Genomic DNA, 19,322 nt, shown 5'->3' on the forward strand with positions numbered 1-19,322 from the left:
ATAGGCTTCTTTAATTTGGATGGATGATCACTGTCACACCCCTTTTCTCCTGTACTTACGGGCAAATGAAGAAGTAAAGATTGTGAAAATGTTCTTCTTCTCTGATATGGACTCCACAGGGCCTTAGTGGGTACCTGGCTTACTCCTGGGGTCTCTGGACTTGGACTGTAGGGAAATAACTTTTGTTCCTTCCTCTTGGTTCCAGGTCGGTTCATTCCAGCTCTTTGTTGAAGGCTACAAAGATGCAGATTACTGGTTGCGGCGTTTTGAGGCAGAACCTCTCCCTGAGAACACTAACCGGCAACTACTGCTGCAGTTTGAGCGATTGGTGGTGCTAGATTACATCATCCGCAACACTGGTGAGCAACTGCAGGTGGTCCCGTGCCTGTGCCAGACTGCTGATACATAGAGGGAGGCCTGGAGGCTTGCAGGGCTGAGGGGTCAGAGTGCCTTGTCAGGATGAGTTTTTTTTTCTTCAGTCAGAAGGGTCATGCATATTTGGGATGGGTCTCAGAGAATACTTTTTCAGGTTAAACTTTGTTCAGATACATCATGTGTAGTTCGTTATCAGAGATGGTGAGGCCTAGAGCCGGTATTTATGTTTATATAAAATACGTTTGTTTATGTTTATCTTATAAAATCTCAGTTTCTTTCCCAGTCTCAGATAGAAGATATCTGGCTCTTCCAAAGCACCATGAAGAGTACTCTCTTAATCCCTAGTCATTCTTGTAGCATCTAGGGATCTATCAGTTTTGTCTTTTTCTGACTTCTTGAGGTGGGTACTTAGATCATGATTTTTTTTTTTTTCCTTTTTTATGGTGGCTGGCCAGTATGGGGATCCAAACCCTTGACCTTGGTGTTATAACACTGTGCTCTAACCAACTGAGTTAACTGGCCAGCTCTAGATCATGATTTTTTAAAAAAATTTTCCAGTGCAGTTTTAATTCAGCTAACCTGGCAAAATCTACATGTATTGAGGACAAAAGTCTTTAAATTCATGTTTTATTGGAGCCGTATTTTGACCAAGTTTTTATTGTGGTAAAATACACATAGCATAAAATTTACTATCTTCACCCTTTTTTTTTTTTTTTTTGGTGGCTGGCTGGTATGAGGATCTGAACCATTCACCTTGATGTTATAACAGTGTGCTCTAGCCAACTGTGTTAACCAGCCAGCCCTTGTCTTTACCATTTTTAAGTGTACAATTCAGTGGTATTAAGTACATTCATATTGTTGTGCAATTATTATCACTGTCCATCTCTAGAACTCTTTTCATCTTGCAAAATTGAAACTATGGCAATTAAACAATAACTGTCCATTCCCCAATAACCCCAGCCCCTGGCAAGCATCATTCTACTTTCTGTCTCTATGATTTTGACTACCATAAATACCTCATATAAGTGGAATCATACAATATTAGACTTTTGGTGATTTGCTTATTTCACTTAGCATAATATACTCAAGGTTCATTCATGTTGTAGCATATGTCAGAATTTTATTCCCTTTTAAGGCTGGATAATGTTTTATTTGCTTATCCATTCATCTATCAATAGACACTTGGGTTGCTTCCATGTTTTAGCTATTGTGGTAATGCTACTATAAACTTTGGGTGTACAAATATCTCTTCAAGACCCTATTTTCAGATCTTTTGAGTATATACCCAGAAGTGAAGTTGCTTGATAATAAGGTAATTCTATTTTTAATTTTTTCAGGAATGATCTTACTGTTTTCCTCAGTGGCTGTACCATTTTACATTCCCACCAACAATGAACAAAGCTTCCAGTTTCCCCACATTCTTACCAACATTTACTATTTTGGATTTTTGATAGTAGCCATCCTAATGGGTGTGACATGGTATCTCATTATAGTTTTGATTGGCATTGCCCTGATGATTAGTGATGCTTAGTATCTTTTCATGTGCTTATTGGCCAATTGTATATCCTCTTTATTTTATCTTCTTTTTTTCTTTTTTCTTTTTTCATTTCTCTAAATTGTGTGTATCCAATTTAGAGAAATGTCTATTCAAGTCTTTTGCCCATATTTGAATCAGTTTGTTTATTTGTTGTTTTTCAGTTTTCAAAGTTTAATCCCTTATCAGATAGGTGATTTGCAAATATTTCCTCTCATTGTGTTGCCTTTTTACTCTGTGGATAGTGTCTTTTGATTTATAAAATTTTTAAATTTGCATGAAGTGCTCTTTGTCTGTTTTTTCTTTTGTTGCCTGTACATTTGTGCTATATCCAAAAAATCATTGCCAAATCTAATGTCATAAAGCTTTCTCCCTATATTTTCTTCTAAGAGTTTTATAGTTTTGGGCCTTACATTTAGGTCATGGATCCATTTTGAGTTAATTTTTGTATATGGTATTAGGTAAGGGTTCAGCTTAATTCTTTTGCATATAGATATCCAGTTTTCCCAGTACCATTTGTTAAAAAGACTGTCTTTTTTTCCACTGAATGGTCTTGACACCCTTGTCAAAAATTCTTTGACCATGTGACGGTACTTCAAAAAGTTCGTGGGAAGATTCATATTGTCTTTTAATTCTATTTTTCCACGAACTTTCTGAAGTACCCTCATGTATGTCAGGCTTTATTTCTGAACTCTTTATTCTATTCCATTGTTCTATATGTCTTTCTTTATGCCATTACCACACTGTTTTGATTACTGTACCTTTACAGTAAGTTTTGAAATCAGGAAGTGTGAGTTCTCCAGGTTTGTTATTTTTCAGGATTGTTTTGGCTGTTTGGGGTTCCTTGAGCTTCTGTAAATTTTAGGATGGGTTTTTCTAGTTTTGCAAAAAATGTCAGTGGAATTTTGGTGGGGATTGCATTAAGTCTGTAGATCACTTTAGGTAGTATTGAAATCTTAACAATATTATGTTTTCCAATCCATGAACACAGGGTGTCATTCCATTTATTTATGTTGTCTTTAGCTTCTTTCAGGAATGTTTGTAAATTTCATTATACAAATCTTTCATCTCCTTGGTTAAGTTAATTCCTAAGTATTTTATTCTTTTTGATGCTATTATAAATGGGATTGTTTTCTTAATTTCCTTTTTGGGTTATTCCTTGTTATTTTATAGAAATAAAACTGATTTTTGTGGGTAGACTTTGTATCCTGCTACTTTGCTGAATTATTAGTTATAACTTTTTTGTGGAATTTTAGGGTTTTGTATATATATGATCATATCGTCTGTGAACAAAGATAATTTTACTTTTTCCTTTCCAATTTGGATGCCTTTGATTTTTTTTCCCTCGCCTAACTGCTCTAAGACTTATAGTATTATGTTGAAAAGAAGTGGTGAAAGTGGGCATCCTTGCCTTGTTCTTGATCCTAGCAGAAAACTTTTCAGTCTTTCACCATTGAGTATGATGTTTGCGGTGGGTTTTTTTTTTTTTTTTTTTTTTTCATATGTGGCTTTTACTATGTTGAGGTAGTTTCCTTGTATTCCTTGTTTGTTAAGTGTTTTTATCATGAAGGGTGTTGAATTTTATTAAATGCTTTTTCTGTGTGAAGTGAGATGATGCTGTGGTTTTTTTTTTCCCCTTCATTTTGTTAATGTGATGTATTAATTACATTGATCGATTTTCATGTGTTGAACCATCCTGCATTCCAGAAATAAATCTCATTTGCTTATTGTTTACAATCCTCTTAATATGCTTTTGAATTCAGTTTGCTAGTGTTTTAATTGAGGATTTTTACATCAGTGTTCATAAGTTATATTAGTCTGTAGTTTTCTTATAGGGTCTCTGTCTTGCTTTGTTTTGGGGGTAATACTGGCCTCATAAAACGAATTACGGAGTGTTCCCTCCTCATCAGTATTTTGGACAAGTTCAAGATGGATTAATGTTAGTTCTTTAAATGTTTGGAAAAATTTACCAGTGAAGCCATTAGGTCTGGGACTTTTTGTTGGGAAATTTTTGATTATTGATTCATTCTCCTTACTAGCATAAGTCTATTCAGATTTTCTATTTCTTTGTGTCGTCATAGGTTTTGTGTTTCTAGGAATTTGTGCATTTCATCTAGGTTGTTCAATTTGTTGGTGTACAATTGCTCATAATACTCTCTTTTTATCCTTTTTATTTATGTGGAATTGGTGATATCCCCATTGTCATTTCTGATTTTATTTTATTTAAAAAATTTTTTATAACATGACCGGTAAGGGGATCTTAACCTTTGACTTGGTGTTGTTAGCACCACGCTTGACCAGCTAACTTGCCATCCCTATACAGGATCTGAACCCGTGGCCTTGGTGTTATCAGCACTGCACTCTCCTGAGCGGGCCATGGGCTGGCCCTGATTTTAGTAATTTGAGCCTGATCTTTTTTTTTTTTTTTTTTTTTTTTTTGCCATTTAGCTAAAGGTTTGTCAGTGTTGTTGATATTTTTGAAGACCAGCTTTTGGTTTTGTGAATTTTCTCTATTATTTGTTTGTTCTCTATTTCATTTACCTCTGCTCTAATCTTTATTATTTCTTGATCTTGGTGTTGTAACACTATGTTCTAACCAACTAAGCTAATCAGCCAGCCCCTGTCCCTCACTTTTGAAGGACAGTTTTGCTGGATATAGGATTCTTGGTTAACAGTATTTTTCTTTTAGCGCTGTGAATATACCAGCCAAATGCCACCTGGTTTCCAAAGTTTCATATGAGAAATCTGCTGATAATCTTTTTGAGGATTCTATATATGTAATGAGTTGCTTCTCTCTGCTGCTTTTAAAATTCTGTCTTTGTCTTTCTAAAGTTTGATCATAATGTCTTGATGTGGGTCCCATTGAGTTCATTCTTCCTAGAGTTATTAATATGAACTCTATGTTTTTTATTGTTTTTTTTTTAAATTTTATTTTGTCGATATACATTGTGGCTGATTATTGCTCCCCATCACCAAAACCTCCCTCCCTTCTCCCCCCGCCCCCAACAATGTCCTTTCTATTTGCTTGTCGTATCAACTTCAAGTAATTGTGGTTGTTATATCTTCTCCCCCCCCCCCGGTTTTGTGTGTGTGTGTGTGTGTGTGTGTGTGTGTGTGTGTGTGTGTGTGTGAATTTATATATTAATTTTTAGCTCCCACCAATAAGTGAGAACATGTGGTATTTCTCTTTCTGTGCCTGACTTGTTTCACTTAATATAATTCTCTCGAGGTCCATCCATGTTGTTGCAAATGGCAGTATTTCATTCGTTTTTATAGCTGAGTAGTATTCCATTGTGTAGATGTACCACATTTTCCGTATCCACTCATCTGATGATGGACATTTGGGCTGGTTCCAACTCTTGGCTATTGTAAAGAGTGCTGCGATGAACATTCGGGAACAGGTATACCTTCGACTTGATGATTTCCATTCCTCTGGGTATATTCCCAACAGTGGGATAGCTGGGTCGTATGGTAGATCTATCTGCAATTGTTTGAGGAACCTCCATACCATTTTCCATAGAGGCTGCACCATTTTGCAGTCCCACCAACAATGTATGAGAGTTCCTTTTTCTCTGCAACCTCACCAGCATTTATTGTTCATAGTCTTTTGGATTTTAGCCATCCTAACTGGGGTTAGATGGTATCTCAGTGTGGTTTTGATTTGCATTTCCCAGATGCTGAGTGATGTTGAGCATTTTTTCATATGTCTGTTGGCCATTTGGATATCTTCCTTAGAGAAATGCCTACTTAGCTCTTTTGCCCATTTTTTAATTGGGTTGCTTGTTTTCTTCTTGTAAAGTTGTTTGAGTTCCTTATATATTCTGGATATTAATCCTTTGTCAGATGTATATTTTGCAAATATTTTCTCCCACTCTGTTGGTTGTCTTTTAACTCTGTTAATTGTTTCTTTTGCTGTGCAGAAGCTTTTTAGTTTGATATAATCCCATTTGTTTATTTTTCCTTTGGTTGCCCGTGCTTTTGGGGTCGTATTCATGAAGTCTGTGTCCAGTCCTATTTCCTGAAGTGTTTCTCCTATGTTTTCTTTAAGAAGTTTTATTGTTTCAGGGTGTATATTTAAATCCTTAATCCATTTTGAGTTGATTTTAGTATACGGTGAGAGGTATGGATCTAGTTTCATTCTCCTGCATATGGATATCCAGTTATCCCAGCACCATTTGCTGAAGAGGCAGTCCCTTCCCCAGTGAATAGGCTTGGTGCCTTTGTCAAAGATCAGATGGGAGTAAGTGTGTGGGTTGATTTCTGGATTCTCTATTCTATTCCATTGGTCAGTGTGTCTGTTTTTATGCCAGTACCATACTGTTTTGTTTATTATCGCTTTGTAGTATAGCTTAAAGTCAGGTAGTGTTATGCCTCCAGCTTTATTTTTTTTGCTCAGCACTGCTTTGGCTATGTGTGGTCTTTTATTGTTCCATATAAATGTCTGGGTAGTTTTTTCCATTTCTGAGAAAAATGTCTTTGGAATTTTGATGGGGATTGCATTGAATTTGTATATCACTTTGGGTAGTATGGACATTTTCACTGTGTTGATTCTTCCAATCCAAGAGCATGGGATATCTTTCCATCTTCTTGTATCCTCTCTAATTTCTCTCAGCAGTGGTTTGTAGTTCTCATTATAGAGATTTTTCACCTCCCTTGGTTAACTCAATTCCTAAGTATTTCATTTTTTTGGTGGCTATTGTAAATGGGCAGGCTTTCTTGATTTCTCGTTCTGCATGTTCACTATTGGAGAAAAGAAATGCTACTGATTTTTGTGTGTTGATTTTGTATCCTGCTACTGTGCTGAAATCATTTATCAATTCCAACAGTTTTTTTGTAGAGGTTTTAGGCTGTTCGATATGTAGATCATGTCATCTGCAAACAGGGACAGTTTGACTTCATCTTTTCCAATCTGGATGCCCTTTATTTCCTTCTCTTCTCTGATTGCTCTGGCTAGTATTTCTAACACTATGTTGAATAGGAGTGGTGAGAGTGGGCATCCTTGTCTAGTGCCTGTTCTTAAAGGAAAAGCTTTCAGCTTTTCCCCATTCAGGATGATATTGGCAGTGGGTTTGGCATATATGGCTTTAATTATGTTGAGATACTTTCCCTCTATACCTAACTTATAGAGGGTCTTTGTCATGAATGAGTGCTGTACTTTATCAAATGCTTTTTCAGCATCTATAGAGATGATCATATGGTCCTTGTGTTTGAGTTCATTAATATGGTGTATCACATTTATTGATTTGCGTATGTTGAACCAACCTTGCATCCCTGGGATGAATCCCACTTGATCGTGGTGAATAATTTTACGTATGTGTTGCTGTATTCTGTTTGCTAGTACTTTATTGAGGATTTTTGCATCTATATTCATCAAGGATATCGGCCTGTGGTTTTCTTTTTTGGTTATATCTTTACCTGGTTTTGGTATCAGGATGATGTTTGCTTCATAGAATGAGTTTGGGAGATTTGCGTCCGTTTCAATCTTTTGGAATAGTTTGTAAAGAATCGGTGTCAATTCCTCTCTGAATGTTTGGTAAAATTCTGCTGTGAATCCATCTGGTCCTGGGCTTTTCTTTGTTGGGAGCCTTCTGATAACAGCTTCCATCTCCTTTATTGTTATTGGTCTGTTCAAATTTTCTATGTCTTCATGGTTCAGTTTTGGGAGCTTGTGTGTGTCCAGAAATTTATCCATTTCCTCCAGATTTTCAAATTTGTTGGCATATAGTTGTTTATAGTAGTCGCGAATGATTCCTTGTATTTCATATGAATCAGTTGTAATATCGCCTTTTTCATTTCTTTTTTTATTTTATTTTATTTTTATTTTATTTTTTTTTAAATTTTATTTTGTCGATATACATTGTAGCTGATTATTGCTCCCCATCACCAAAACCTCCCTCCCTTCTCCCTCCCCCCCTCCCCCCCAACAATGTCCTTTCTGTTTGCTTGTTGTATCAACTTCAAATAATTGTGGTTGTTATATCTTCTCCCCCCCCCCCCCGGTTTGTGTGTGTGTGTGTGTGTATGTGTGTGTGTGAATTTATATATTAATTTTTAGCTCCCTCCAATAAGTGAGAACATGTGGTATTTCTCTTTCTGTGCCTGACTTGTTTCACTTAATATAATTCTCTCAAGGTCCATCCATGTTGTTGCAAATGGCAGTATTTCATTCGTTTTTATAGCTGAGTAGTATTCCATTGTGTAGATGTACCACATTTTCCGTATCCACTCATCTGATGATGGGCATTTGGGCTGGTTCCAGCTCTTGGCTATTGTAAAGAGTGCTGCGATGAACATTGGGAAACAGGTATACCTTCGACTTGATGATTTCCATTCCTCTGGGTATATTCCCAACAGTGGGATGGCTGGGTCGTATGGTAGATCTATTTGCAATTGTTTAAGGAACCTCCATACCATTTTCCATAGAGGCTGCACCATTTTGCAGTCCCACCAACAATGTATGAGAGTTCCTTTTTCTCCGCAGCCTCGCCAGCATTTATCGTTCATAGTCTTTTGGATTTTAGCCATCCTAACTGGGGTTAGATGGTATCTCAATGTGGTTTTGATTTGCATTTCCCGGATGCTGAGTGATGTTGAGCATTTTTTCATATGTCTGTTGGCCATTTGGATATCTTCCTTAGAGAAATGCCTACTTAGCTCTTTTGCCCATTTTTTAATTGGGTTGCTTGTTTTCTTCTTGTAAAGTTGTTTGAGTTCCTTATATATTCTGGATATTAATCCTTTGTCAGATGTATATTTTGCAAATATTTTCTCCCACTCTGTTGGTTGTCTTTTAACTCTTTTAATTGTTTCTTTTGCTGTGCAGAAGCTTTTTAGTTTGATATAATCCCATTTGTTTATTTTTCCTTTGGTTGCCCGTGCTTTTGGGGTCGTATTCATGAAGTCTGTGCCCAGTCCTATTTCCTGAAGTGTTTCTCCTATGTTTTCTTTAAGAAGTTTTATTGTCTCAGGGTGTATATTTAAATCCTTAATCCATTTTGAGTTGATTTTAGTATACGGTGAGAGGTATGGATCTAGTTTCATTCTCCTGCATATCGATATCCAGTTATCCCAGCACCACTTGCTGAAGAGGCAGTCCCTTCCCCAGTGAATAGGCTTGGTGCCTTTGTCAAAGATCAGATGGCATTAAGTGTGTGGGTTGATTTCTGGATTCTCTATTCTATTCCATTGGTCAGTGTGTCTGTTTTTATGCCAGTACCATACTGTTTTGGTTATTATCGCTTTGTAGTATAGCTTAAAGTCAGGTAGTGTTATGCCTCCAGCTTTATTTTTTTTGCTGAGCATTGCTTTGGCTATTCGTGGTCTTTTATTATTCCATATAAATGTCTGAATAGATTTTTCCATTTCTGAGAAAAATGTCTTTGGAATTTTGATGGGGATTGCATTGAATTTGTATATCACTTTGGGTAGTATGGACATTTTCACTGTGTTGATTCTTCCAATCCAAGAGCATGGAATATCTTTCCATCTTCTTGTATCCTCTCTAATTTCTCTCAGCAGTGGTTTGTAGTTCTCATTATAGAGATTTTTCACCTCCTTGGTTAACTCAATTCCTAAGTATTTTATTTTTTTGGTGGCTATTGTAAATGGGCAGGCTTTCTTGATTTCTCCTTCTGCATGTTCACTATTGGAGAAAAGAAATGCTACTGATTTTTGTGTGTTGATTTTGTATCCTGCTACTGTGCTGAAATCATTTATCAATTCCAACAGTTTTTTTATAGAGGTTTTAGGCTGTTTGATATATAGGATCATGTCATCTGCAAACAGGGACAGTTTGACTTCATCTTTTCCAATCTGGATGCCCTTTATTTCCTTCTCTTCTCTGATTGCTCTGGCTAGTACTTCCAACACTATGTTGAATAGGAGTGGTGAGAGTGGGCATCCTTGTCTAGTGCCTGTTCTTAAAGGAAAAGCTTTCAGCTTTTCCCCATTCAGGATGATATTGGCAGTGGGTTTGGCATATATGGCTTTAATTATGTTGAGATACTTTCCCTCTATACCTAACTTATAGAGGGTCTTTGTCATGAATGAGTGCTGAACTTTATCAAATGCTTTTTCAGCATCTATAGAGATGATCATATGGTCCTTGTGTTTGAGTTTATTAATATGGTGTATCACATTTATTGATTTGCGTATGTTGAACCAACCTTGCATCCCTGGGATGAATCCCACTTGATCGTGATGAATAATTTTTCGTATGTGTTGCTGTATTCTGTTTGCTAGTATTTTAGTGAGGATTTTTGCATCTATATTCATCAAGGATATCGGCCTGTAGTTTTCTTTTTTGGTTATATCTTTACCTGTTTTTGGTATCAGGATGATGTTTGCTTCATAGAATGAGTTTGGGAGATTTGCGTCCGTTTCAATCTTTTGGAATAGTTTGTAAAGAATCGGTGTCAATTCCTCTTTGAATGTTTGGTAAAATTCTGCTGTGAATCCATCTGGTCCTGGGCTTTTCTTTGTTGGGAGCCTTCTGATAACAGCTTCAATCTCCTTTATTGTTATTGGTCTGTTCAAATTTTCTACGTCTTCACGGTTCAGTTTTGGGAGCTTGTGTGTGTCCAGAAATTTATCCATTTCCTCCAGATTTTCAAATTTGTTGGCGTATAGTTGTTTATAGTAGTCTCGAATGATTCCTTGTATTTCAGATGAATCAGTTGTAATATCGCCTTTTTCATTGCTAATTTTTGTTATTTGAGTCTTCTCTCTTCTTTTTTTTGTTAGCCATGCTAATGGTTTGTCAATTTTATTTATCTTTTCAAAAAACCAACTTTTTGATTCGTTGATCTTTTGAATTGTTTTTTGGTTTTCAATTTCATTCAGTTCTGCTCTGATCTTAATGATTTCTTTCCATCTGCTAACTTTAGGTTTGGATTGTTCTTGTTTTTCTAGTTCTTTAAGGTGAAGTGTTAGGTTGTTCACTTGCCATCTTTCCATTCTTCTGAAGTGAGCGTTTAATGCAATAAATTTCCCCCTCAATACTGCTTTTGCAGTATCCCACAGGTTTTGGTATGATGTATCATTGTTTTCATTAGTTTCAATAAATTTTTTGATTTCCTTCTTGATTACTTCTTGGACCCATATGTCATTAAGTAGAATGCTGTTTAATTTCCATGTGTTTGTATAGTTTCCAGAGTTTCGTTTGTTATTAACTTCTAGTTTTAATCCATTGTGGTCTGAGAAGATACATGGGATAATTCCAATTTTTTAAAATTTATTGAGACTTGATTTGTGACCTAATATGTGATCTATCCTGGAGAATGATCCATGTGCTGATGAGAAGAATGAATATTCTGAGGTTGTTGGGTGGAATGTTCTGTAGATATCTGCCAATTCCAATTGGTCTAGAGTCTTGTTTAGATCGTGTGTTTCTCTACTGATTTTTGCCTAGATGATCTGTCTAATATTGACAGTGGGGTGTTCAGGTCCCCTGCTATTATGGTATTAGTGTCTATTTCCTTCTTTAGGTCTAATAGAGTTTGTTTTATAAATCTGGCTGCTCCAACATTGGGTGCGTACATATTTATGATTGTTATGTCTTCTTGATGGATCAGTCCTTTTATCATTAAGTAGTGTCCCTCATTGTCTCTTTTTATGGTTTTTAGTTTAAAGTCTATTTTTGTCAGATATAAGAATAGCTACTCCAGCTCGTTTTTCTTTTCTGTTTGCATGGTAAATCTTTTTCCATCCTTTCACTTTTAGTCTGTGTGAATCTTTATGGGTGAGGTGGGTCTCTTGTAGGCAGCATATAGTTGGGTCTTCCTTTTTGATCCAGTCAGCCAGTCTGTGTCTTTTGATTGGGGAATTTAAGCCTTTTACATTAAGAGTTGTTATTGAAAGGTGTTGATTTATTCCTAGCATTTTATTGGTTGTTTGGTTGTCTTAGGTGTCTTTTGTTCCTTGCTTTCTGATTTACTGTTTGGTTTCTGTGTTTGTTGGTTCCTTAGGTTGTAGATAGCGTTTTTGTTTGCTTGTTTTCTCTTCATGAATGCCATTTTTATTATACTAGTGGGTTTTGATTTTTCTTGGGTTTTTATGGCAGTGGTAGTTATTTTTCAGGAACCAAACCCAGTTCTCCCTTGAGGATTTCTTGTAAGGGTGGTCGTGTGGTAGTGAACTCCCGCAGTTTTTGTTTGTCTGAGAAATATACTATTTGCCCTTCATTTCGGAATGATAGCTTTGCAGGGTAGAGTATTCTTGGCTGGCAATCTTTGTCTTTTAGTATTTTGAAAATATCATCCCATTCCTTTCTAGCTTTTAGGGTTTGTGATGAAAAGTCTGATGTTAGCCTGATTGGGGCTCCCTTATAGGTGATTTGACGCTTCTCTCTTGCAGCTTTTAAGATTCTCTCTTTGTCTCTGAGTTTTGCCAATTTGACTATGACGTGTCTTGGAGAAGGCCTTTTTGGGTTGAATACGTTTGGAGATCGTTGAGCTTCCTGGATCTGAAGATCTGTGGTTTTTCCTATACCTGGGAAGTTTTCTGCCACTATTTTGTTGAATATGTTTTCAATGGAATCTCCATTTTCCTCCCCTTCTGGAATACCCATGACTCGGATATTTGAGCGCTTAAGGTTGTCTGATATCTCTCTCAGATTTTCTTCAATGTCCTTGATTCTTTTTTCTTTCTTTTTGTCTGCTTGTGTTATTTCAAACAGCCCATCTTCAAGTTCAGAGGTTCTCTCCTCAACTTCGACAAGCCTACTGGTTAAACTCTCCGTTGTGTTATTTATTTCGCTGAATAACTTCTTCAGTTCAGCAAGTTCTGCTACATTTTTTTTCAGGACTTTGATTTCCTTGTACATTTCCTCTTTCAGATCCTGTATATTTTTCCTCATTTCATCATGATGTCTAGCTGAGTTTTCTTGTATCTCATTCAGTTTCCTTAGAATTATCACTCGAAATTCCTTGTCAGTCATTTCAAGTTCTATAGGATCTAGAGTTTGAGATTTATTAACTTTTGGTGGTGTACTTTCTTGATTTTTTGTATTTCTGGTATCTTTTTTTTGGTGTTTATTCATTGTGGCAGGGGGTTGCACAGACCACCGGTTTGAGACTAATGACTAACTAGGATGTTGCTGTGGTTGCCAATTTCGTATGGCTCCCTCCGTGACTGCTCAGTTGGCCTCTAGTGCCTTGTGTGTGTGGTTGCCTCGGGTCTTGGGCTTCTCGGGGGAGCCACCTTTCTGGCCAGCTTGGACTCTGCTGGGCTGGTGGATCACGTACCACAGGGTGTGTGATCTCTTTTGAGCTTTCACTTCCTGTGCAGGACTTCTCCCTGTTCCGTGTGCTCTGGCCCAGGCTGTTGGATCATGCAGTGGCGACCCCACAGGGTGTGTGGTTTCTGTCGAGTCTCCGCCTCCCTGGCCGCACGTCTCCTCCCTCTGTGCGCACTGTGCTGGGCTGGGGCGTGTCTTCTGCAACCCTCGTCTATCAGCTGGGCCTTCAAGAGCCTGCTGGGCCCTGCCTCGCCCAGGAAGTCTGCCAGGTTTCTGGTAGCACAGACGACCGGTCGCTCTGGGTGCCTTTGTAGCACTGTGTAGATCTTTCTTGGGACTTGTTCACCTTTGTATCCCCCCGGCATAGACCGAATCTACCGCCCACCTGCAGCCAGCTCTCTGGCAGGTTCAAGTGGACCTGGGAACTCTCCTACCACACTATTCCCAACCAGAAATTCATTAGGCTTTTTTCCAAACTGGTGGCCGCAGAGATGGTATCTGCCTCCCAGTAACAGGAAGTTTACCGGGGGCTGGAGTCCAGGGTGTGGTGGAGTGACAGTTGGCCCGCCCGTACTTCCTTGCCCTCCTGACACTGGCTGGGGACGCCCCACGCCACCAGCCCCGCTAGAGAACCGCGGAGGGGGTAGGAGGGGAGGCCGGCCCGCAGGCTCCGGAAAGCCCTGCGCTGGGCCAAGCAAGTGGGAAGGCTCAGTGACGGCCGAGCTGGGCAGAGCTGCCAGCACCTGGGAAAATGGAGGCAGCCCCGGGGAGTTGAGTGAACCGGTGATGCAGGCGGGAGCCGGGTGGGCGTCAGCCCCCCGAACAGAGCTGGGCTAGGGGTCACTCACAGTGCTGTGCCGGGTCGGGTGCTCACTCTCTGCCTCTGGTTTGTTGCCTTCCCCGTTCTCGGCCGCTGCTGCCTCGGGCTGTTCAGTTGCGGCGCGGCTTGGGCGCTCCCAGGAATCTTCTTTAATGCTGGCCTGAAACCTCAAATCCTGAATAGGGCAGCTGGCCGCCTTCAGCGCGGCCCCGGCCTCTGGGATCCTGTCTGCATCCACAGCAGCCCTGGCGCTGTGTTCCCTGTTTCGAGACTCGCTTTTGCAGCTAAGAAACAGTTCTTTTCCTGCTCCACACTTCAAAGCTGTTGCCTGTAAGTGAGGCAGCCTCTCCTGCCGGGGGCAAAGTGGCGGTCAGCCCCCACGACTAGCCAGCTGCTGCGGTCCTCCCTTAAGAGATGGCAAGAGGAAGGTCCACAAGTTTCCCGGCTGCCTGAGGCCCAGTGGCCGCCTTTTCCACCTCAGCTACTCCGCGCCAGCCGCCGCAGCCACCGCCATCTTGAAACCCTGAACTCTATGTTTATATTCATGTCTTTGATCAAATTTGGGATGTTTTTGGCCATTATTTCTTTAAATATTCTCTCTCCCCCTTTCTCTCTCTCTTCTGGGACATCCACAATGCATATGTTGGTCTGTTTGCTGGTAGTGTCCCACAAGTCTCTTAGACTCTGTTTACTTTTCTTCAATCTTTTTTCTTTCTGTTCCTCAGACAATTTCCATTGTCTTATTTTCAAGTTTGTTGATTTTTTTCCAATGCCTGCTCAAGTCTGCCTTTAAATCCCACTAATGAATTTTTCATATCTGTTATTGTACTTTTCAGCTCCAGAATTTCTTTGTGTTTTCTTTTTAGTTTTTCTGTCTCTTTGTTAATATGTCTATTTTGTTCATGCATTGTTTTGTTGACTTTCTCCACATCTTCCTTTATTTCTCTGAACATCTTCAAGACAGTTGTTTTAAAGTCTTTGTCTAGTAGATTTTCCATCAGATCTTTTTCAGGAACAGTCTCTGTTGGTTTATTTTTTTCCTTTGAATAGGCCACACTTTACTGTTTTTTTGTATACCTTCATGATTTTTTTGTTCAAAACTGGACATTTGAATCTAATAATGTATTAACTCTGACAATCAGATTCTTCCCCTTCCACACGGTTTACTGTGTTCTATTTTTGGATTTTTGTTGTTGTTGTTGTAGGCTGTCTTTGTGCTAAAGATCAACTTGAGGTGTAAATTTAAGGTCTTTTCACATCTTTTCTGAACCAAAGCCTTCCCCTGGACATGCACAGTGAATTTCTAATTTCCCCCATATATGTGGTTGCTTTTGAATGTCCTAGTCTTTTTTGTGTTTTTTGTGGTTTTTTTTTCTTTACTTTTCTTTCTTTCTTTCTTTCTTTCTTTTTTTTTTTTTTTTGTGAATATCCTAGTCTTTAATGTCTGGCTCCCAAGAGGAGAAAAAGAAAAAAAAAAAAAAAAAACAAAGGGGGAAAGTAAAAAGGATGAAAAGCTCACTGGCTCTTTAAATTCCCTGGTAGTCACTTTAGCCAGAGAGGGAGGGGCTTGCAACAAAGGGAAGAGGTGCGACAACAATGGCCTCTGGCCTCTTCATGTGCATCTCTATGATCAGAAATAGTGATCAATGATCAGAGCACAGATCTCCAATATTTGGAGAACAGGGTCCTTTTTGTCCACCTTGGATCCTTTAAACTATTTGAAAGCTGCTCCAGGAATATGTGCACAGATTTCTGCTATGTGCCTGAAGGGTTGGGGGTGGGTAGCTGCTAGTGTGCTAAGAGCCAGAATTGACCAAAATTAACCCCAATTTACCATCCAGGCTTTCTCCTGGAAGTTGCATGCCTTTCGTAGACTCCAGAGTTCCAAAGTAGTTACATCAGATATTCTGCCAATGCAGTTGTCCAGGTGGAGAGAATGATTTCTGTTGCTTTTTACTCCACCATAGACTCAGAATCCTCTCTCTTCGATTATTGATCTTTATTTAGCCTGTCTTTTTTTCCTTTCTTTTTCTTTTTTTTTTTTTTAAAGATGACTGGTAAGGGGATCTTAACCCTTGACTTGGTGTTGCAGCACCACGCTCACCCAGTGAGCTAACGAGCCATCCCTATATGGGATCCAAACTCATGGCCTCGGTGTTATCAGCACCACACTCTCCCGAGTGAGCCATGGGCCTGACCCAGCCTTTCTTTTTTTCTAATATATGCACTTAGGACTTAAATTTCATCTTAATCATAGGTGCATCCTATATATTCATTCTTTCATTGTAATCAGTTCAAAATATTTTATAATTTCCTTCGTGATTTCTTCTTTGATCAATAAATTATTAAAATTTTTTTGAATAATTTTTTGGCTGTTTATTATGGAAAATTTCAAACTACAACAAAGTAGAGAGAAGGTGTAATAAACCTCCATGTCAGGGCCAGCCTGTGGCTCACTTGGGAGAGTGTGGTGCTGATAACACCAAGGTCACGGGTTCAGATCCCTATATAGGGGATGGCCAGTTAGCTCACTTGGGAGAGCCTGGTGCTGACAACACCAAGTCAAGGGTTAAGATCCCCTTACCGGTCATCTTTTTAAAAATAAATAAATAAATAAATAAACCTCCAGGTCCCTGTTACCAGCTTCAATAGTTGTTATGTAAAGGCTCATTTCCTGCCACCTCCATCCCCTGCTGGATCATTTTAAAGCAAATCCAAGACATCATGTCATAATATACGTAAATGATTCCATATGTCCTCAAAGTGATAAAGACATTTCTTTTAGTATAATCATTATCTAATGTCCTTTCAGTGTTCAAATTACACTAGTTGTCTCATAAAAAATAGTTGTATAGTTGGTTTTTTGAAATCATGATCTAAACAAGGCACATATTATGTTTGCTTAATGTTTGTCAACTGTCTTTAATTTAGAAAATGTTCTATGTATTTTTTTCCCCCCTTGCCTTTTATTTGCTGAAGAAACTGGGTATTTTCCTTGTAGAATTTCCACATCGTAGATTTGTCATCCTCCATTCCTGTGTTTCCTGTAAATTGACTGGTAGGCCTTGATCAAATTCAGGTTTGAATTTAAAAAAAATTTTTTGTTTTGACATAATTTTAGATTAGCAGAAATATTGCAAGAATGGTATAAAGAATTTTCATGTATTCTTTACTCAGATTCCCTAGATGTTAACATCTTAGCACATTTGCTTTATTAATCTCTCTTGCCATACATATTTTTTTTCCCTGAACCGTCTGAAAATACGTTGCAGACATTCTCTTACAAAAGAAGGACATTCTCTTACATAACAATAGTATAGCTATTAAAAATTTTAGGAAAATACAGATTCAATGCTGTCATCTGATCTATAGACCTTATTCAGATTTTGCCAGTTTTCCTCATGATGTTCTTTATTGCAGAATAAAAATTTGGGTTTGGCCGGCCCGTGGCTCACTTGGGAGAGTGTGGTGCTGATAACACCAAGGCCACAGGTTCGGATCCCATATAGGGATGGCTGGTTAGCTCACTGGGTGAGCTTGGTGCTGACAACACCAAGTCAAGGGTTAAGATCCCCTTACCGGTCATCTTTTAAAAAAAAAAAAAAAAAAAATTTGGGTTTGTCTGTTTCCTCATGATTAGATTCAGATTACGCATTTTTTGGCAGGAATTCCACAGAAATGGCGTTATGTTCTTGGTGTGTAATATCAGGAAACACGTAGTATCCCATTACTGATGATGTTAATTTTGGTCTCTTGGTTAATGTGTTTAACTTTGAGATTTTCTGTATTGTAAAGTTACTATTTATTCCTTTGTGTGGAGACATCCCTTTACATACTTTGTGATTATATAAATATCCTGTTATTCCTCAAGCATTCATTCACCAGTTTTGAATCTGTTGATGATTCTTATCTGAATGAATATTACTATAATAGGTTCCAAATGGTGGTTTTTCTAATTCTGTTACATCTACATTTATGAGTTGGTGTTCTACTGTAAGAATAGGCTTTCCTTCCCCCCCATTGTCTATTTATATCAGTATGGACTCATAGGTTATTTTATTTAGTGGGTTTTAATCTTATTATGTCATTATTATTTGTCTCAGATTTGGCCAGTCAGAACCCTTTCAGCCTTGTACCTGTGTCCTTTTGACATGTCCCCATGATTCTTTGAGCACTTCCTTACTTTCTGCCACAAGATATTCTAGGTTCATCTTTAGTCCCAGCTCTGGAACCAGCCATTTCTCCAAGGAGCCCTGTTTCTTCTTATTGGAGAACGCTATTTAGAAGCCAGGATCTGGGTGCTGGTTGTACTCATTGTTCCTGGGATATCATTGCTCCTAGGATCTCTTAGCAGACAGAACTAGGAAATATATGTTTATATATATATTTATAAATACATACATATATACCGATTAATATCCATTTCTGTATTTATCTCTATATATTAAAAATCATGAATTCATACTGATATCTCCATTTTCATCCTGACACCACAGGATTCATTCTAGCCTTCTTTCTTTCCATATTTGTAATTCCTTTCTTGACAAGGAGAAATCTGGTCCCCGTTATTCACAATATATTTACTTATTTGTTTAATCCCAGAATATGCAGAAATTAGTTTCAGAACTACTGACTTAATTTCTATATGGAGGAAAAAACTACTAGCTAGAATTCAAAATTTGTGAAACTATTAACATTGTTCCAAATATCAGAATTAGTAATAATATGTTCCATTTTTTTGCAAGAATACTTTATACATATTGTTTTGTCTTTCCTCTTACATCTTTTCATGAGGCATATAATGTCCAAACATCTCTTTTTGTAATATTACTATTGTTCGGTGGCTTCAGTTGTTTTCAGCTCGGTCCTCCTTATATATAGTTTCTCACCAGCCTTTTACCTACTCCACCATAATAAAATAGGATAAATACTTTTTTTTAAATTCACTTTTATTTTTGTGGGATATGGTGTGTTGTTTCAACACATGCATATGTTGCACAATGATTCACTTAGGGTAGATAGCATAGTTTGTTCCCATTAGTTCACCCCTAATCTTCCCCCACCCCCACCATTCCAGCCTCCAGTAAGCATTATTCTACTTTCTCCTTTTTTTTTTTTTTTTTTCCCCAAACACACAAAGATTAACATCCTTATTGCTAAAGGGAGCTCCTAAAAATGAATTAGCAAAATCTGAGCAGAAATTTGGTGAAGGACATAAGCACATAACTCACACCCCAAAGAAACACCTGTGGTTGATAAGTACATCCTAGGATCTGGTTGTGGGTTGGGGCAGGGCTGGCTTGGCCATCATCTCAGGATCCTGGGCATCGGCTGCTTCCATTGCTGGCCTGGATATG

The 19,322-nt window shown here is 38.2% G+C and overlaps 1 protein-coding gene across 1 annotated transcript in view; it reads left to right on the forward strand.

Moving 5' to 3' along the window:
* PI4K2A (phosphatidylinositol 4-kinase type 2 alpha) overlaps positions 1-19,322 on the forward strand; it is a 50,771-nt gene that overhangs the window by 13,764 nt on the left and 17,685 nt on the right. The window contains exon 4 of the mRNA XM_063102341.1: positions 206-359. Within this exon, the coding sequence (XP_062958411.1) occupies positions 206-359 (154 nt within the window). The remainder of the gene's footprint in view (positions 1-205; positions 360-19,322) is intronic.

Source organism: Cynocephalus volans, chromosome 7, assembly GCF_027409185.1.
Source record: "Cynocephalus volans isolate mCynVol1 chromosome 7, mCynVol1.pri, whole genome shotgun sequence".
NCBI classification, from domain to species: Eukaryota; Metazoa; Chordata; class Mammalia; order Dermoptera; family Cynocephalidae; genus Cynocephalus; species Cynocephalus volans.